Source organism: Cherax quadricarinatus, chromosome 63 (genome assembly GCF_038502225.1).
Source record: "Cherax quadricarinatus isolate ZL_2023a chromosome 63, ASM3850222v1, whole genome shotgun sequence".
NCBI lineage: Eukaryota > Metazoa > Arthropoda > Malacostraca > Decapoda > Parastacidae > Cherax > Cherax quadricarinatus.
Genome location: NC_091354.1, coordinates 32,881 through 51,184, shown reverse-complemented (window position 1 = coordinate 51,184; position 18,304 = coordinate 32,881). Strand labels below are relative to the sequence as shown.

The 18,304-nt window shown below is 43.0% G+C and overlaps 1 protein-coding gene across 1 annotated transcript in view; it reads left to right on the top strand.

The window, feature by feature from the left end:
• LOC128698219 (putative neural-cadherin 2) overlaps positions 1 to 18,304 on the top strand; it is a 64,082-nt gene that overhangs the window by 21,623 nt on the left and 24,155 nt on the right. Inside the window, exons 12-23 of the mRNA XM_053790373.2 lie at positions 4,799 to 5,047; positions 5,292 to 5,445; positions 6,185 to 6,387; positions 6,679 to 6,845; positions 7,509 to 7,671; positions 7,994 to 8,179; positions 9,045 to 9,400; positions 15,113 to 15,320; positions 15,612 to 16,388; positions 16,721 to 16,936; positions 17,250 to 17,353; positions 17,918 to 18,085. Of these exons, the coding sequence (XP_053646348.2) occupies positions 4,799 to 5,047; positions 5,292 to 5,445; positions 6,185 to 6,387; positions 6,679 to 6,845; positions 7,509 to 7,671; positions 7,994 to 8,179; positions 9,045 to 9,400; positions 15,113 to 15,320; positions 15,612 to 16,388; positions 16,721 to 16,936; positions 17,250 to 17,353; positions 17,918 to 18,085 (2,951 nt within the window). The remainder of the gene's footprint in view (positions 1 to 4,798; positions 5,048 to 5,291; positions 5,446 to 6,184; positions 6,388 to 6,678; positions 6,846 to 7,508; positions 7,672 to 7,993; positions 8,180 to 9,044; positions 9,401 to 15,112; positions 15,321 to 15,611; positions 16,389 to 16,720; positions 16,937 to 17,249; positions 17,354 to 17,917; positions 18,086 to 18,304) is intronic.

The following is an 18,304-nucleotide window of genomic DNA, read 5'->3' as shown; positions in this document are numbered from 1 at the left end:
AAGCTATTACTTGGGTAACATAAAAATAGGTTGGACAAATATAAACTGGAATGAGGCAGGTTGTTTCAGTGTTCACTCTCTGTGCTTTGTGTAGTATAACAGGAGAGACTATGTGATGGCAGGGTTTACTGTTTTCAGGAGGATTCTTGCTAAGACTTCGGAGATGGTGAAGCTGCCGTTGTTTTGTTTAATTGTATTCGAAACAGCGATCAGTGCTGATTCAAGGCACTTGCGTGTGCGGAAATTAGTTTCTTTTATCACTAATTGGGCGTCTCTGAATTTGAATTTGCTTTTGTCACTACCACTACTACTACTACTACTACCACTAGTGAACATCGAAATGGTACCTCACTAGTATTCACCTCACTCTGAGCCTTTATATACCCTCTGTGTCCATGTATTGTTTGTAATGGCTTGATAAAGCTCCTGGAGAGCGAAACGTTGCCACAATAAATGTCACATTAGTTGCACTTGTGTCCTTTTACTTTACATATTGTCGGTAATTCTACCAACTTTATTACACTCCTATCTAACACGCTCATGCACGCTTGCTGGAAGTCCAAGCCCCTTGCACACAAAACCTCCTTTACTCCCTCTTTCCAACCCTTTCGAGGACTACCCCTACCCCTCCTTCCTTCCCCTATAGATTTATATGCTTTACATGTCATTCTACTTTGATCCATTCTCTCTAAATGACCAAACCACCTCAACAACCCCTCTTCTGCCCTCTGACTAATGCTTTTATTAACTCCACACCTTTTCCTAATTTCCACACTCCGAATTTTCTGCGTAATATTTACACCACACATTGCCCTTAGACAGGACATCTCCACTCCCTCCAACCGTCTCCTCGCTGCTGCATTTACCACCCAAGCTTCACATCCATATAAGAGTGTTGGTACTACTATACTTTCATACATTCCCTTCTTTGCATCCATAGATAACGTTTTTTGACTCCACATATACCTCAAAGCACCACTCACCTTTTTTCCCTCATCAATTCTATGATTAACCTCATCCTTCATAAACCCATCCGCCGACACGTCAACTCCCAAGTATCTGAAAACATTCACTTCTTCCATACTCCTCCTCCCCAATTTGATATCCAATTTTTCTTTATCTAAATCATTTGATACTCTCATCACCTTACTCTTTTCTATGTTCACTTTCAACTTTCTACCTTTACACACATTCTCAAACTCATCCACTAACCTTTGCAATTTTTCTTTAGAATCTCCCATAAGCACAGTATCATCAGCAAAAAGTAACTGTGTCAGTTCCCATTTTGAATTTGATTCCCCATAATTTAATCCCACCCCTCTCCCGAACACCCTAGCATTTACTTTTTTTACAACCCCATCTATAAATATATTAAACAACCATGGTAACATTACACATCCCTGTCTAAGACCTACTTTTACCGGGAAGTATTCTCCCTCTCTTCTACACACCCTAACCTGAGCCTCACTATCCTCATAAAAACTCTTTACAGCATTTAGTAACTTACCACCTATTCCATATACTTGCAACATCTGCCACATTGCTCCTCTATCCACTCTATCATATGCCTTTTCTAAATCCATAAATGCAATAGAAACTTCCCTACCTTTATCTAAATACTGTTCACATATATGTTTCAATGTAAACACTTGATCTACACATCCCCTACCCACTCTGAAGCCTCCTTGCTCGTCCGCAATCCTACATTCTGTCTTACCTCTAATTCTTTCAATTATAACTCTACCGTATACTTTTCCTGATATACTCAGTAAACTTATTCCTCTATAATTTTTACAATCTCTTTTGTCCCCTTTCCCTTTATATAAAGGGACTATACATGCTCTCCGCCAATCCCTAGGTACCTTCCCCTCTTTCATACATTTATTAAACAAAAGTACCAACCACTCCAACACTATATTCCCCCCCCCCCTGCTTTTAACATTTCTGTCATGATCCCATCAGTTCCAGCTGCTTTACCCCCTTTCATTCTACGTAATGCCTCACGTACCTCCCCACTCTTGCATTCTGCTCTTCTTCACTTCTAAAAGATGGTATACCTCCCTGACCAGTGCATGAAATTACCGCCTCTCTTTCTTCCTTAACATTTAAAAGTTCCTCAAAATATTCTCGCCATCTACCTAATACCTCCAACTCCCCATCTACTAACTCCCCTACTCTGTTTTTAACTGACAAATCCATACTTTCCCTAGGCTTTCTTAACTTGTTTAACTCACTCCAAAATTTTTTCTTATTTTCATTAAAATTTCTTGACAGTGCCTCTCCCACTCTTTCATCTGCTCTCCTTTTGCACTCTCTCACCACTCTCTTCACCTTTCTTTTACTCTCCATATACTCTGCTCTTCTTATAACACTTCTGCTTTGTAAAAACCTCTCGTAAGCTACCTTTTTCTCTTTTATCACACCCTTTACTTCATCATTCTACCAATCACTCCTCTTTCCTCCTGCCCCCACCCTCCTATAACCACAAACTTCTGGCCCACATTCTAATACTGCATTTTTAAAACTATTCCAACCCTCTTCAACCCCCCCCCCCACTACTCATCTTTGCACTAGCCCACCTTTCTGCCAATAGTCGCTTATATCTCGCCCGAACTTCCTCCTCCCTTAGTTTATACACTTTCACCTCCCTCTTACTTGTTGTTGCCACCTTCCTCTTTTCCCATCTACCTCTTACTCTAACTGTAGCTACAACTAGATAATGATCCGATATATCAGTTGCCCCTCTATAAACATGTACATCCTGGAGCCTACCCATCAACCTTTTATCCACCAATACATAATCTAACAAACTACTTTCATTACGTGCTACATCATACCTTGTATATTTATTTATCCTCTTTTTCATAAAATATGTATTACTTATTACCAAATTTCTTTCTACACATAGCTCAATTAAAGGCTCCCCATTTACATTTACCCCTGGCACCCCAAATTTACCTACTACTCCCTCCATAACATTTTTACCCACTTTAGCATTGAAATCCCCAACCACCATTGCTCTCACACTTGATTCAAAACTCCCCACGCATTCACTCAACATTTCCCAGAATCTCTCTCTCTCCTCTACACTTCTCTCTTCTCCAGGTGCATACACGCTTACTATAACCCACTTTTCACATCCAATCTTTATTTTACTCCACATAATCCTTGAATTTATACATTTGTAGTCCCTCTTTTCCTGCTCTTTTATTGCTACTCCTTTTTTAGCTCTAACTCTATTTGAAACCCCTGACCTAATCCCATTTATTCCTCTCCACTGAAACTCTCCCACCCCCTTCAGCTTTGTTTCACTTAAAGCCAGGACATCCAGCTTCTTCTCATTCATAACATCCACAGTCATCTCTTTCTTATCATTTGCACAACATCCACGCACATTCAGACTTCCCACTTTGACAATTTTCTTCTTATTCTTTTTAGTAATCTTAACAGGAAAAGGGGTTACTAGCCCATTGTTCCCGGCATTTTAGTTGACTTTTACAACACGCATGGCTTACGGAGGAAAGATTCTTATTCCACTTCCCCATTGATATAAAAGGAAAAGTAATAAGACCAAGAACTATTAAGATAAAATCAAAGAAAACTCAGATGGGTGTGTATAAATAAACGTGTACATGTATGTGTAGTGTGACCTAAGTGTAAGTAGAAGTAGCAAGACGTACCTGTAATCTTGCATATTTATGAGACAGACAAAAGACACCAGCAATCCTACCATCATGTAAAACAATTACAGGCTTTCGTTTTACACTCACTTGGCAGGACGGTAGTACCTCCCTGGGTGGTTGCTGTCTACCAACCTACTACCACAGGACGGTAGTACCTCCCTGGGCGGTTGCTGCCTACCAACCTACTACTAATTTTATCTAAAATATATTTAGTTGGATTAGGCTAAATTAAATTGCGCTTGTTGTAATAAAGTCAGGTAAGTTTTCAAAGGATCTTTTGGTACAAAATTATTAATTTTTTACATTAACATAAATGAAAAAAAAATATATATTTAAACATATAAGAGAAAATTTTAGAAAGGACTTAATTTTAAATGAGTTCTTGCTAATTGACCAATTTTACCTATTCAACACGACGTTATATATATATATATATATATATATATATATATATATATATATATATATATATATATATATATTATATATATATAGGTAGTAGGTTGGTAAACAGCAACCACCCAGGGAGGTACTACCGTCCTGCCAAGTGAGTGTACAACGAAAGCCTGTAATTGTTTTACATGATGGTAGGATTGCTGGTGTCTTTTGTCTGTCTCATAAACATGCAAGATTTCCGGTATGTCTTGCTACTTCTACTTGCATTTAGGTCACACTACACATACATGTACAAGCATATATATACACACACACACCCCTCTGGGTTTTCTTCTATTTTCTTTCTAGTTCTTGTTCTTGTTTATTTCCTCTTACCTCCATGGGGAAGTGGAACAGAATTCTTCCTCCGTAAGCCATGCGTGTTGTAAGAGGCGACTAAAATGCCGGGAGCAAGGGGCTAGTAACCCCTTCTCCTGTATGTATTACTAAATTTAAAAAGAGAAACTTTAGTTTTTTCTTTTGGGCCACCCTGCCTCGGTGGGATACGGCTGGTATGTTGAAAGGAAGAAGATATATATATAATATATATATATATATATATAATATATATATATATATAATATATATATTATATATATATATATAATATATATATATATATATATATATATATTACTCCATACCGTCCTCAGTCCCTCCTCCCTCACCCACACACACAGGGTGGTGACGGAGAGATTCACTACGATATTGAACCCAGCAGCGACCCCGGCAGGCGGTTCACCGTGGACTCGGAGGGTCGGGTTCGCTTGCGCCGAGTGCTGGACCGTGAAGCCGCGGCTGGACACGCAGTACTGGTATTGGCGGTGGACGGCGGTGACCCGGCACGCACCGCTACCGCTACGCTCTTGATTACCGTAACTGATGTCAACGACAACGCGCCCCATGTATCTGGACCCGCCCTATTGCAGGTACCCCATCCGTTTATTTCGAGACGATCAAACCACAATCAGGACGAGGTTTCGGTCCTGCCTGGTTCAAGAAAATCCGAAATGTCTCCTCGTTTTCATCCATAATTTGTGGGTTGATTTTAAATTCTTCCAGTTGATATAATGCCATTATTACACTTATAATACGTGGAATGCTATGTCCGTCTTTGAGGCTCGATCCTTCGTCCACTAAACACAACACATTACCTATTGACCATATCCACAGGTATCAGAGAACAGTGGACCACTCCAGGTGGCCCACATCACCCTGGACGACGCTGATGACTGGACCCTGGGACATGGACCTCCCTTCACCATCGCTTTGGCCACCAATGTCTCAGACAACTTAAAACAGGATTTTGCTGTAGATTTCGATCCTAGTAAGTACGATCGCATCTCATGTCTTCTTTGTTTAGTTGTGTTTGTGTGTGTGTGTATATATATATATATATATATATATATATATATATATGTGTGTGTGTATGTGTGTGTGTGTTTGGGCAAGTTAAAAAGACCATTGGCAGTGATGTCTGTCTCGTCTGTACCTCGCTGGTTGTCTCCCGAATTCTTCATCTCCTATTTGTTTTTAGATTCTTCGTATTGCAAGCTCCTGACGAAGTACTGGGGACGGTGCGAAAGGCCTAGTGTTGCTATTCAATCTTGTCTCGTGGCTTTGTTGCTGCCAAATCTATAAAAAAGCTGATATCAGTAAAGTAACTTGGCATCCACATTCATTCCACACTCAGCCAAAACAATACTTACTAGAGATGTATCGGATATCCACATCCGTATCCGCGCAACATCCGCACAATTTCTTGCATTCGCATCCGCATTTTACTGTAAACAGATATCCGCATATGCATCCGCATCAGCGGATATCTAAATTTTCACATCAGATACATCTCTAACACACACGCGCGCGCGCACACACACACACACACACACACACACACACACACACACACACACACACACACACACACACACACACACACACACACACACACACACCAAAGAACAGGCCAACTGTCTATGGACAAGTGACTTTAACAACCGGTAAGGAAGGTACCTCAGTGCCTGGACAAGCCTCCTAGCCATGCATTATGTACCTTACTGCAGGAGGAGACGAGGGTCGAGGTGTGGCGGTGGTCACGTCTCTGCGACCCTTAGACAGAGAAGTGGCCTCTGAGCGCTGTCTACCGCTGCTGGTGGGGGACGCTAGGGGTTTGATAGCCACCGTCACTGTTACCGTCACCGTCGCCGACAGGAATGACAACCCAATGAGACCAGCTACCAAGACCATCACAGTAACACGCATCGCAGTAAGTTCCCACCTCTTTTCCTACACTTCAGTTTTCCATTTTTCGGAGCCCTGGAATATCCAGGGTATACTTTCACCACCCAGGATGTAACCCACAACATTTTGCTAAGACCCATGTACCTATTTATTGCTGGCTGAACATGGTTGTCAGGTGTAAGATCACTTTCCGCTAGGTGCCGCCTCCCTGCAGTTTTAAGACAAACTCAAGAGATACGTCGCAGTTCTCTTGATCTTAGTGCTCTGTAAATGTTTAACTCTTGCTTACCAAGTCTCTCTGCCCCCCTGGTGCCAGGGCCAGGCAGGGGTGGTGCCACTAGGTCGTGTGTACGTGGACGACCCCGACGACTGGGACGCTGGGGACAAGAGGTGGTCTTGGAGAGAGGGACACCAGCACCCGTTGTTCATGCTGGACCACAACACAGGTCAACTCGCTATGAGTGCTCACGCCACAGATGGCAGGCAAGTCTCCTCACTAACCCTTGTTGAGTAAGATACATGTATAACGCATACCCCCCGAAACTACGACAATATCTTCAGTTTCTGAATTCACAAAAGTACAGCCATCAACTACGTCCCTCGGATTCATTTTCTTTTGATCCCGTAGGGATTGTTATATACACTCTTCCAAGCTACTGCAACATCATTTGCAAACTTTGACTCTTATGAAAAACAGCTATCAGTAAGCGACATCTGTCACTACTTTATATTAGATTTATTATCTACTGAGATCGATATATTTCCTTATATACACTTTTATGTCTCTTAGCAGTTCAACAGTTACTCAGTAAAAAAACTAACGTATACTGGATGTATTTTGCCTCTTGTTAAGTGTGATGAGTGGAGGTATATGGTGTGTACGTGTGTGTACGTTAAGTGCTTGCTTGTTTGCTATGTCATGCTTGGTGTATTGTGGACAGCAATTCAAACTATAGACAAAATAGAGAAAAACACAGAAGTACAGGATTTTCTTTATTGCAATAATGTTTTGAACTATATAAAACTTTATCAAGTGATGCTCCTATAAAGTTCCTCACTGAGCGAAACGCTGTCCCTGTAAAAGCTTCTACTACATAGGTGTATTGTGGTGTAGAATCTGTGAGAGACAATACAGTTGGTCTGCAGGTACTCGCTGCAGTTCTGGGTGAGTGACGAGACACAGGGACAGTTGGATGTAGCAGCCAGCGTCAGTGTGCTGGTCACTAGCCTCAGTGAAGAAGTCATCCCATGGGCCGTCCCTCTTACCCTGGCCATCCATCCACCACAACGTCTCATCACATACCACCAGGTGAGACTCGACACCCTGGGAGTACAACTAACTCTTTTTTCCAACAGAGATGGATAGGTTGTGAACGTCTGAAAGATTAGTTAATATGGATTTCTTTTATATTATCGTAAGAAATCCTCTACTCACAACAACTGAAATAATTCTAGCAGTTCTGTAGCAGTTTTTCAACAGAGTTTTATTAATAAAAAAGTTTTTAATTACTACGGTATTTCATGTTTTGATGTATGACCTAATTAAAATTTCATCTAATCCTTGTTTATATAAGGTCAGGTGCGGCAATATTTCTTGATTTAGATTTCTATGGTATTTATTGACTATTCAGGACGTTGGTAAGTCGCTGCTGGAGGCGCTGGTAGCGTCAGTGGAGGCGGTGGCTGGAGTGGAGGTAATGGTGGTGTCCCTGGAGGGTCTTAGTCTGGCCTCCTCCAGAGGACCTGAGACACAGCTCTGGGTAACTGCTCGGCCACGTCAGCCTCTTGACCAGCTCCTCCTCCTTCACCGACACCAGGTGAGACTTTCGTGCGTAGCACGAGACCATTATCTACATGGGGACAATAACAGGACAGACACTCTGTAGATTTAGACCTACGTTGTCCTCTTCAATAAACCGAATCACGTGAACAAGCTATTTTGTATTTATGATCCATGTGGATCATATCTCCAATCGACATGTGTTCAATATATTTCATACACTGTCCTTTTATTGTTGCCTTTATGTAAGATGTTCATCTTAACATTCTATGTATTATAAAAGAATAAAAGTCACACTGTCACGCCTTTTATTAGACAGATATGTGGGTGGGAAAGATTTGCCAAGTATGAGCCAGTAGGCATGCCGCAGTGCTCCTCAATTCTTGTGTTCTTATGAAGAATCTAAAGTGCATGGAGAGAGAGAGAGAGAGAGAGAGAGAGAGAGAGAGAGAGAGAGAGAGAGAGAGAGAGAGAGAGAGAGAGAGAGAGAGAGAGAGAGAGAGAGAGAGAGAGAGAGTAATCCTTTCGTTTAACGATTTCTCGCTCTGGAGGGAGCTTTGTCACCTGAGAAAGCAGAACAGCGGGCGAAACGTCGTGTAATAGTAAATTTACTTTGCCTATATATTTTTATCTTACCATATTTTGGCTTCTGTTGAATTTGTAATACTTAGACTTTACAACAAATATTGTTATTATAATCAAAAAGAAGCACTAAACCGCATGGGCTTTACAACAAATAAATACAGTTATATACATTATCATTCATAGCAACATGTGTAGATTTTCTAGCATAACCCAAAAAAAGTCAGTGACTACTTCGTCTAGTTTTCAGTTTTTTCGGATTGTAGGTTAGTTCTGGATGCAATTAAAACATTTTACCCTTTGCATGTATATATTTTAAGGTCTCGAGAGAGAGTGGTGTGAAGATATCAGACGTGGGGGTGGGAGTGTGTCTTACTGGTCCACCTCATGACCAGACTGAGGGACCAAGAGCCTGGGTTGTTGATGCCAACCAGACAGCTGTTATTACGCCACGGTTCCGCACTATGACCAGTGGATGTAGCTGTCGCACTCGCCAGCCACAGATACTTCAGCAGCAGCAACACCAGCAGCAGCAACAACAGGAAGGGGAGCAGCAACAAACGTCCAGTAACGCTGTGTATCAGCCTAGCGTTGCTGCAGTTACCCATCCATCGTCTTGCCTTCCCAATCCTTGTCTCAACGGTGGCCGCTGTATAACAAAATCCAGAGGACCCAGGTAAGTAATAAGGTAAATCATTATTACCGTCTATTAAAAAATGTATATTTTATATTTTCTTTAACTAAAGGCATCTGCGATGAATAACCCGCAGATAAAAAGTACTATTTGCATAAAAACTTTGTAAACTTTTCAAGAAAGTTCATCAAAGGGGCAGAACTCGGTCTGATAAAAAAAAAGAAAGAAAACGTGATAGTAAACAAGAATTTAATTAACCTTGATGGCTATTCTTTTGCAACATTAATTGATAAACATCTTCTAGGATACACTTTTGAGGGGCTTGAGAACAAGCTTTTAATTCCCGGCGTATACCAACGCTCATTTTGTTGATACTGTTACTTTCTTGTACACAAGTGTATTAGTATAATTAACTAGGCACTCCTGTAAGAACCAAGGGAGAGACATGTTCACAACGTGCGAGATACTGCAGAAACCTCGAAATAACTCGAGGGGACCAGGACAAGGTAATCATAAGGATGTTAGGAAGTACTTCTTCAGCCTCAGGGTGCATAGGGAATGACAGCAGAGAAGTAGATAGTGGACTATCTACTATTATCAGATGGCTGAGACTAACATATTCAGCACAGCGACCTATACAAGGAAATAATGGAAGCAGAAGCCATACAGGGTTTCAAGAGTAGGTATGACAGGACCCACGACGAGGCTAGGAATAATGTGAGTGCTAGTAAGATCTGTAAACGGGAGCAGATACAATGTTTACCAGATTATTGGGTGGTTCTTGCAGCGGGGAGTAATGATAAAGGTCTCAGAGGCTTCTTACTTCATTTGCAATGTCGTGAGGTACACAGGCAGTGTGTTAAGTGCCCATGGCCCGGGAGGGCCATGCCCTCAACATCTTGCTCCTGGGGGATTTCAACTTAAGGCACCTAAAATGGAGGAATATAGCAAATAATATTGTTGCAATAATAACACCAGGGGGCAGCTCTGATGAAAACTCACACTCGCACGAGCTTTTAAATCTCTGCACAAAATTCAATTTAAACCAGCAAATAATAGAGCCTACTAGACTGGAGAATACACTAGACCTCATCTTCACTAACAATGATGATCTGATAAGAAATGTCACCATATCAAAAGCAATATACTCAGATCACAACATAATTGAGGTTCAGTCATGTATGCGCGGAGCCCCAGACCGACATAATGAGATTAGTCACGAGGGAGCATTCACCAAATTCAACTTCAATAACAAAAACATAAAGTGCGACCAAGTAAACCAAGTCCTAACCGATATAAGCTGGGAAGATATACTAAGCAACACAGACCCCAACTTATGCCTAGAACAGATTAACTTGGTGGCACTCGATGTATGCACAAGGCTTATTCCTCTAAGAAAAAGGAGGAGTAGATGTAAAATAGAAAGAGACAGGCGCTCCCTTTACAGGCGACGGGAAAGAATAACAGAGCGGCTAAAAGAGGTCAATATATCTGAAATGCGTAGGGAGACACTGGTCAGAGAAATAGCAAGCATCGAACTTAAGCTAAAGGAATCTTATAGGAGTCAGGAATCGCGGGAAGAACTAAAAGCCATAAATGAAATCGAAAGAAACCCAAAGTATTTCTTCTCCTATGCCAAATCAAAGTCGAGAACAACGTCCAGTATTGGGCCCCTACTTAAACAAGATGGGTCCTACACAGATGACAGCAAGGAAATGAGTGAGCTACTCAAGTCCCAATATGACTCAGTTTTTAGCAAGCCTCTAACCAGACTGAGAGTCGAAGATCAAAATGATTTTTTTTTATGAGAGAGCCACAGAATTTGGTTAACACAAGCCTATCCGATGTTATCCTGAAGCCAAATGACTTCGAACAGGCGATAAATGACATGCCCATGCACTCTGCCCCAGGGCCAGACTCATGGAACTCCGTATTCATCAAGAACTGCAAGAAGCCCCTATCACGAGCCTTTTCCATCCTATGGAGAGGGAGCATGGACACGGGGGTCGTCCCACAGTTACTAAAAACAACAGACATAGCCCCACTCCACAAAGGGGGCAGTAAAGCAACAGCAAAGAACTACAGACCGATAGCACTAACATCCCATATCATAAAAATCTTTGAAAGGGTCCTAAGAAGCAAGATCACCACCCATCTAGAAACCCATCAGTTACACAACCCAGGGCAACATGGGTTTAGAACAGGTCGCTCCTGTCTGTCTCAACTATTGGATCACTACGACAAGGTCATAGATGCACTAAAAGACAAAAAGAATGCAGATGTAATATATACAGACTTTGCAAAAGCCTTCGACAAGTGTGACCATGGCGTATTATTATTATTATAATCAAGGGGGAAGCGCTAAACCCGGAGGATTATACAGCGCCTGGGGGGGGGGATGTGGAAGGCATTCAGGCTTAATTCGGGGAACTGGAGCACAGATCCAATTCCCTAAATCAAGAGCCCCTCACCAACATCAAGGAACCTTCCTTGAGGGGACCATGGCGTAATAGCGCACAAAATGCTTGCTAAAGGAATAACAGGAAAAGTCGGTCGATGGATCTATAATTTCCTCACTAACAGAACACAGAGAGTAGTCGTCAACAGAGTAAAGTCCGAGGCAGCTACGGTGAAAAGCTCTGTTCCACAAGGCACAGTACTCGCTCCCATCTTGTTCCTCATCTTCATATCCGACATAGACAAGGATGTCAGCCACAGCACCGTGTCTTCCTTTGCAGATGACACCCGAATCTGCATGACAGTGTCTTCCATTGCAGACACTGCAAGGCTCCAGGCAGACATCAACCAAATCTTTCAGTGGGTTGCAGAAAACAATATGAAGTTCAACGATGAGAAATTTTAATTACTCAGATATGGTAAACACGAGGAAATTAAATCTTCATCAGAGTACAAAACAAATTCTGGCCACAAAATAGAGCGAAGCACCAACGTCAAAGACCTAGGAGTGATCATGTCGGAGGATCTCACCTTCAAGGACCATAACATTGTATCAATCGCATCTGCTAGAAAAATGACAGGATGGATAATGAGAACCTTCAAAACTAGGGATGCCAAGCCCATGATGACACTCTTCAGGTCACTTGTTCTATCTAGGCTGGAATATTGCTGCACACTAACAGCACCTTTCAAGGCAGGTGAAATTGCTGACCTAGAAAATGTACAGAGAACCTTCACGGCACGCATAACGGAGATAAAACACCTCAATTACTGGGAGCGCTTGAGGTTCCTAAACCTGTATTCCCTGGAAAGCAGGCGGGAGAGATACATGATTATATACACCTGGAAAATCCTAGCGGGACTAGTAACGAACTTGCACACGAAAATCACTCACTACGAAAGCAAAAGACTTGGCAGACGATGCAACATCCCCCCAATGAAAAGCAGGAGTGTCACTAGCACGTTAAGAGACCATACAATAAGTGTCAGGGGCCCGAGACTGTTCAACTGCCTCCCAGCATACATAAGGGGGATTACCAACAGACCCCTGGCAGTCTTCAAGCTGGCACTGGACAAGCACCTAAAGTCGGTTCCTGACCAGCCGGGCTGTGGCTCGTACGTTGGTTTGCGTGCAGCCAGCATTAACAGCCTGGTTGATCAGGCTCTGATCCACCAGGAGGCCTGGTCACAGACCGGGCCGCGGGGGCGTTGACCCCCGGAACTCTCTCCAGGTAAACTCCAGGTAAGGGGAAGCGCTAAACCCGTAGGATTATACAGCGCCTTGGGGGGGGGGAATGTGGAAGGCATTCAGGCTTAATTCGGGGAACTGGAGCACAGATCCAATTCCCTAAATCAAGAGCCCCTCACCAACATCAAGGAACCTTCCCCGAGGGGCCACCAGGGAGAGAGGAGTAGGGACCTGTTGTCTGAGTCTAGGCCGCTGAGTGTGTGAGGTAGATGCAGGGGTGGGCATACTGAAGTGATAGGCCTATAGGTGGCAGCATCAGCATGGCGCAAAATATGAACTCAATTGGCAGACAGCATGGCTGTCTGTGCAGACAGTACAGACTGTCTACAACAATACAGCTAGGTGACTACAGTTACGGGTTGTCTTAGTTTTTAGAAATGTTAGGGAATTATCTCAGTGTTGTGTAGTGGAGCCAGGTATAAGGTATCTAGCTTCGTAGTGTAGTGGAGCCAGGTATAAGGTATCTAGCTTCGTAGTGTAGTGGAGCCAGGTATAAGGTATCTAGCTTCGTAGTGTAGTGGAGCCAGGTATAAGGTATCTAGCTTCGTAGTGTAGTGGAGCCAGGTATAAGGTATCTAGCTTCGTAGTGTAGTGGAGCCAGGTATAAGGTATCTAGCTTCGTAGTGTAGTGGAGCCAGGTATAAGGTATCTAGCTTCGTAGTGTAGTGGAGCCAGGTATAAGGTATCTAGCTTCGTAGTGTAGTGGAGCCAGGTATAAGGTATCTAGCTTCGTAGTGTAGTGGAGCCAGGTATAAGGTATCTAGCTTCGTAGTGTAGTGGAGCCAGGTATAAGGTATCTAGCTTCGTAGTGTAGTGGAGCCAGGTATAAGGTATCTAGCTTCGTAGTGTAGTGGAGCCAAGTATAAGGTATCTAGCTTCGTAGTGTAGTGGAGCCAGGTATAAGGTATCTAGCTTCGTAGTGTAGTGGAGCCAGGTATAAGGTATCTAGCTTCGTAGTGTAGTGGAGCCAGGTATAAGGTATCTAGCTTCGTAGTGTAGTGGAGCCAGGTATAAGGTATCTAGCTTCGTAGTGTAGTGGAGCCAGGTATAAGGTATCTAGCTTCGTAGTGTAGTGGAGCCAGGTATAAGGTATCTAGCTTCGTAGTGTAGTGGAGCCAGGTATAAGGTATCTAGCTTCGTAGTGTAGTGGAGCCAGGTATAAGGTATCTAGCTTCGTAGTGTAGTGGAGCCAGGTATAAGGTATCTAGCTTCGTAGTGTAGTGGAGCCAGGTATAAGGTATCTAGCTTCGTAGTGTAGTGGAGCCAGGTATAAGGTATCTAGCTTCGTAGTGTAGTGGAGCCAGGTATAAGGTATCTAGCTTCGTAGTGTAGTGGAGCCAGGTATAAGGTATCTAGCTTCGTAGTGTAGTGGAGCCAGGTATAAGGTATCTAGCTTCGTAGTGTAGTGGAGCCAGGTATAAGGTATCTAGCTTCGTAGTGTAGTGGAGCCAGGTATAAGGTATCTAGCTTCGTAGTGTAGTGGAGCCAGGTATAAGGTATCTAGCTTCGTAGTGTAGTGGAGCCAGGTATAAGGTATCTAGCTTCGTAGTGTAGTGGAGCCAGGTATAAGGTATCTAGCTTCGTAGTGTAGTGGAGCCAGGTATAAGGTATCTAGCTTCGTAGTGTAGTGGAGCCAGGTATAAAATATCTGGCATTGTGTGTTAGTTATAAATTGTTCCAGTATTGTTCCAGTATTGTTCCACTACTGTGTTTTTTTTAATAAACTTTTGACGGTGAAACATAAGTGAAACATAAGTGACCCAAACCCACATGGAGACAGAAACAAAAGCGACAGCTTTTTGCCACATTTCCGACCTCCAACTGGTGTCCTCTTCAGCAGATTACTTCATTTGGCGTTGAGAACGAGCAAGCAACCACAGTACGTTATTCTTGTTTCTGTTTCACTGTTTGTATTTCTCTCTCTCTCTCTCTCTCTCTCTCTCTCTCTCTCTCTAGATTATTAAACACAATTTCATGTTTCAATACTGATAAAATACACACAAAAAAACATCTCTCGTGTCATCACGAATCTTCTTCTGTTACCTAAGCTGCGTGTGCCCGCACGGAACGAGTGGATCAATCTGCAAACAGCTAAGTCGCCATTTTGAAGGTCAGGGCTGGGCTTGGGTATCTTCAGTACCCACCTGCCCTCATGTACACCTCAGCCTGGAGTTCCGTACTACCCACGCTGACTGCCGCCTCTTGTATGCTGGTCCAGGACCCTCACTCACACCTCCAGCAACACAGTTTATGCAGGTAAATTGTCATTATTATTGTTATCATTGGCAGTAATAGCTTATAAAAGAAGTGCTTATCTTGGTCGATTCATACAATTTTGTTGCAGTTAAAGTTTATTTAAGATTAGAGAATATTTTTCCTGAAAACTCGGGAAATATCATTTTAACCTCATGAATAAATGCAGTCACAAAATTAATATAATTATTAATGCAATTAGAGCAAGCCTGCAACCAGTTACTGTAACCTGCCTTCCAGCTTACCTTCCAAGCTTTAGTTGCTAAAGAAATGTAAAAAACAGTTTTTGTTCAGGAAGACGTGTTAAGTGTGGAGCTGAGAGGTGGACGACCCTGGGTGATGCTGGACTTAGGTACTAGTCCAGTGCTGCTGGCGCCCACTTCCGTACGTCGAAAGAAATCCGTATCGTTGAACCCTGGGTCCTCGTCGTCTGAACACTCTGGGTTCACGTCTGACGTTTCAAACTTCGCGCCATCGTCTTCTAAGCAATCAAACTACAGGCCATTATCTAATCAACACAGTGGATCTTCGTTTGAAGCCTCAAGCCTCGAGTCATCGTCTTCTAAACACACTGGGTTTTCGTCCAAAGAACCAAACTTCAGGCTATTGTCTAATAAAGATTATGGCTCCTCGTCTTCTAAATACCCTGACACCTCAAACTTCACATCATTGTATTCTAAACACCCTGGGCCCTCGTCTGAAGCCTTATATTTCGCATCAACATATTCTAAACACGTTCGCTCCTCGTCTGAAGCCTCGAACTTCAGACCATCGTCTTCTAAGCATTCAGAGTTCTCGTCCGAAGCCTCGCATTTGGGATCATCGTCGTCCGAACACTCTGGATCTTCGTCTGTAGCCCCACATCCTAAGTCATTATCGTCCACACATCCTGGGTTGTTGCCTGGTGCCACAAACCACGGATCATCATCCTCTTCAGACCACAGAACATCCTCATCTTCAGACCAGGGGTCGCCAGCATCTTCAAACAATGGTTCATCAACGCCTCAGACACACGCTCCCACACTGGCAGACGGCCGCTGGCATCGTCTCGATATTATATGGGGACAACAGGTATTGTTTCAATCAGAATTTCTACAAATGAATGCAAAATAAATGAAAAGAATACACAAATAACCCGCACATAGAAGAGAGGAGCTCACGACGACGTTTCGGTGATAAGCTCCTCTCTTGTATGTGCAGGTTATTTGTGTATCGTTCCAGTCACGGTATTGTGCCTTTTTTTATTTGAAAACAAGGATAAAGATACGGAATCTGATATTAAGGAAAGTATATTGCAATAAACACTTTATTATTATTATTATTATTATTATTATTATTATTATTATTATTATTATTATTATTATTATTATTATTGTATCACCTGTTTACTGTAATATTTACAGAGAGTGGAGGTAATAGTGGACTCGTGTAAGGGTGGAGGAGAGTGCAGGATGGCTGCTTCCTTACCTCCTGGTGTGGGTGGCTTGAGGGTGGCAGCGCCTCTACAGGTGGGTGGTATGGCCCACGCACCACCCAACTATTTAGACCACGGATGGCCCGCAGCTGTCACGGATTCTGCTTTCCACGGATGCGTGAGAAACCTCCGGATTAATGGTGAGGTAAGACTCTCGTGTGTTGTACTCACCTAATTGCGGCTGCAGGGGTCGATTCACAGCTCCTGGCCCCGCCTCTTCACTGATCGCTACTAGGTCACTCACTCCCTTCTCCGTGAGCTTTATCATACCTCTTTTGTGTGTGTGTGTGTGTGTGTGTGTGTGTGTGTGTGTGTGTGTGTGTGTGTGTGTGTTTTTACTCGCCTATATGTGGTTGCAGGGGTCGTGTCACGGCTCATGCGTGTCTCATTGAGCACAGTGATTGGAGAGGAGGCTCGATCCTCCGTTCGATAAACTAACGAGAGTGATTTCCATACAGCTGCGTGACCTTGGAGGAGAAGTTCTGAGCAAAAACAGCTCCCCAGGCTGCCCTCAGGACGACCCTTGTCTCCATGCTGGACGACCATGCAACAACCACGCCAGGTACGACCTCTCCCTCCCCTCACTTACACACACACACACACACACACACAAGTATGTCTCTACACACTCAAAAATTACACACATACTCGTGCAGATGTATGCAGTGTATATCTAAGAATACATCTATGGTTCTCCACGCGTATCCCCTTCCGGGATACCTAATAATCTTATAAATACTATACTTCGTTAAATTCCTATTTAGGTATCCCATGAAATATTTTTTTTTTAAACGATGTTGATGATATAACGATAATACTGACTCACCCACATAACACGTCACGTAGATTTAAACTACAATATATCAAAAGGCAATGTGACCTACTGTCGATGGAAAAATATACACAATGCGATCCTTTGTTGACAACGTTTCGCCCACACAGTGGACTTTTTCAAGTCACACACAGACTGTGTGGGTGAAACGTTGTCAATAAAGGATCACATTATACTGCATGTGTGTTTATATTTCCATTGTGTCGGTATTTTATACCATTTATTTCCACGGTGTTTTATATTATTGATCTCTATCGTGACCTGCCTAAATTTATTGGTGATCTTCGTGTACAGGTGTGTTGAGAGCCGGGATGGAGGAGGACCTGTGTGTGAGTGTGTGTTGGGTCGGTCTGGTGAGTCTTGTCACCACAAGACTCAACCAGCGTCATTCTCAGCAAACAGCTACATTAAAATGGCACTGACAGCCTCACCGCCACCGAACACCACTACTCTTCAGCTGAGGTGAGCTCCCCTGTAGGGTAGTGCTAGTGAGTATTCGGCTGAGATGACCTCTGCAGGTGTGGCATGCTACGAGTATATTATATTCGGAGTATGTCACACTCCCATAGGCTGCCTCCTGACCAGCGAACCAGATGCTAAGGGTTTAACGATCAATAGGGGTCGCGTCGTTATATCAGTACCTCGGTTCACCGGCCACTCATAGACAAGCCCGCCAAAGCT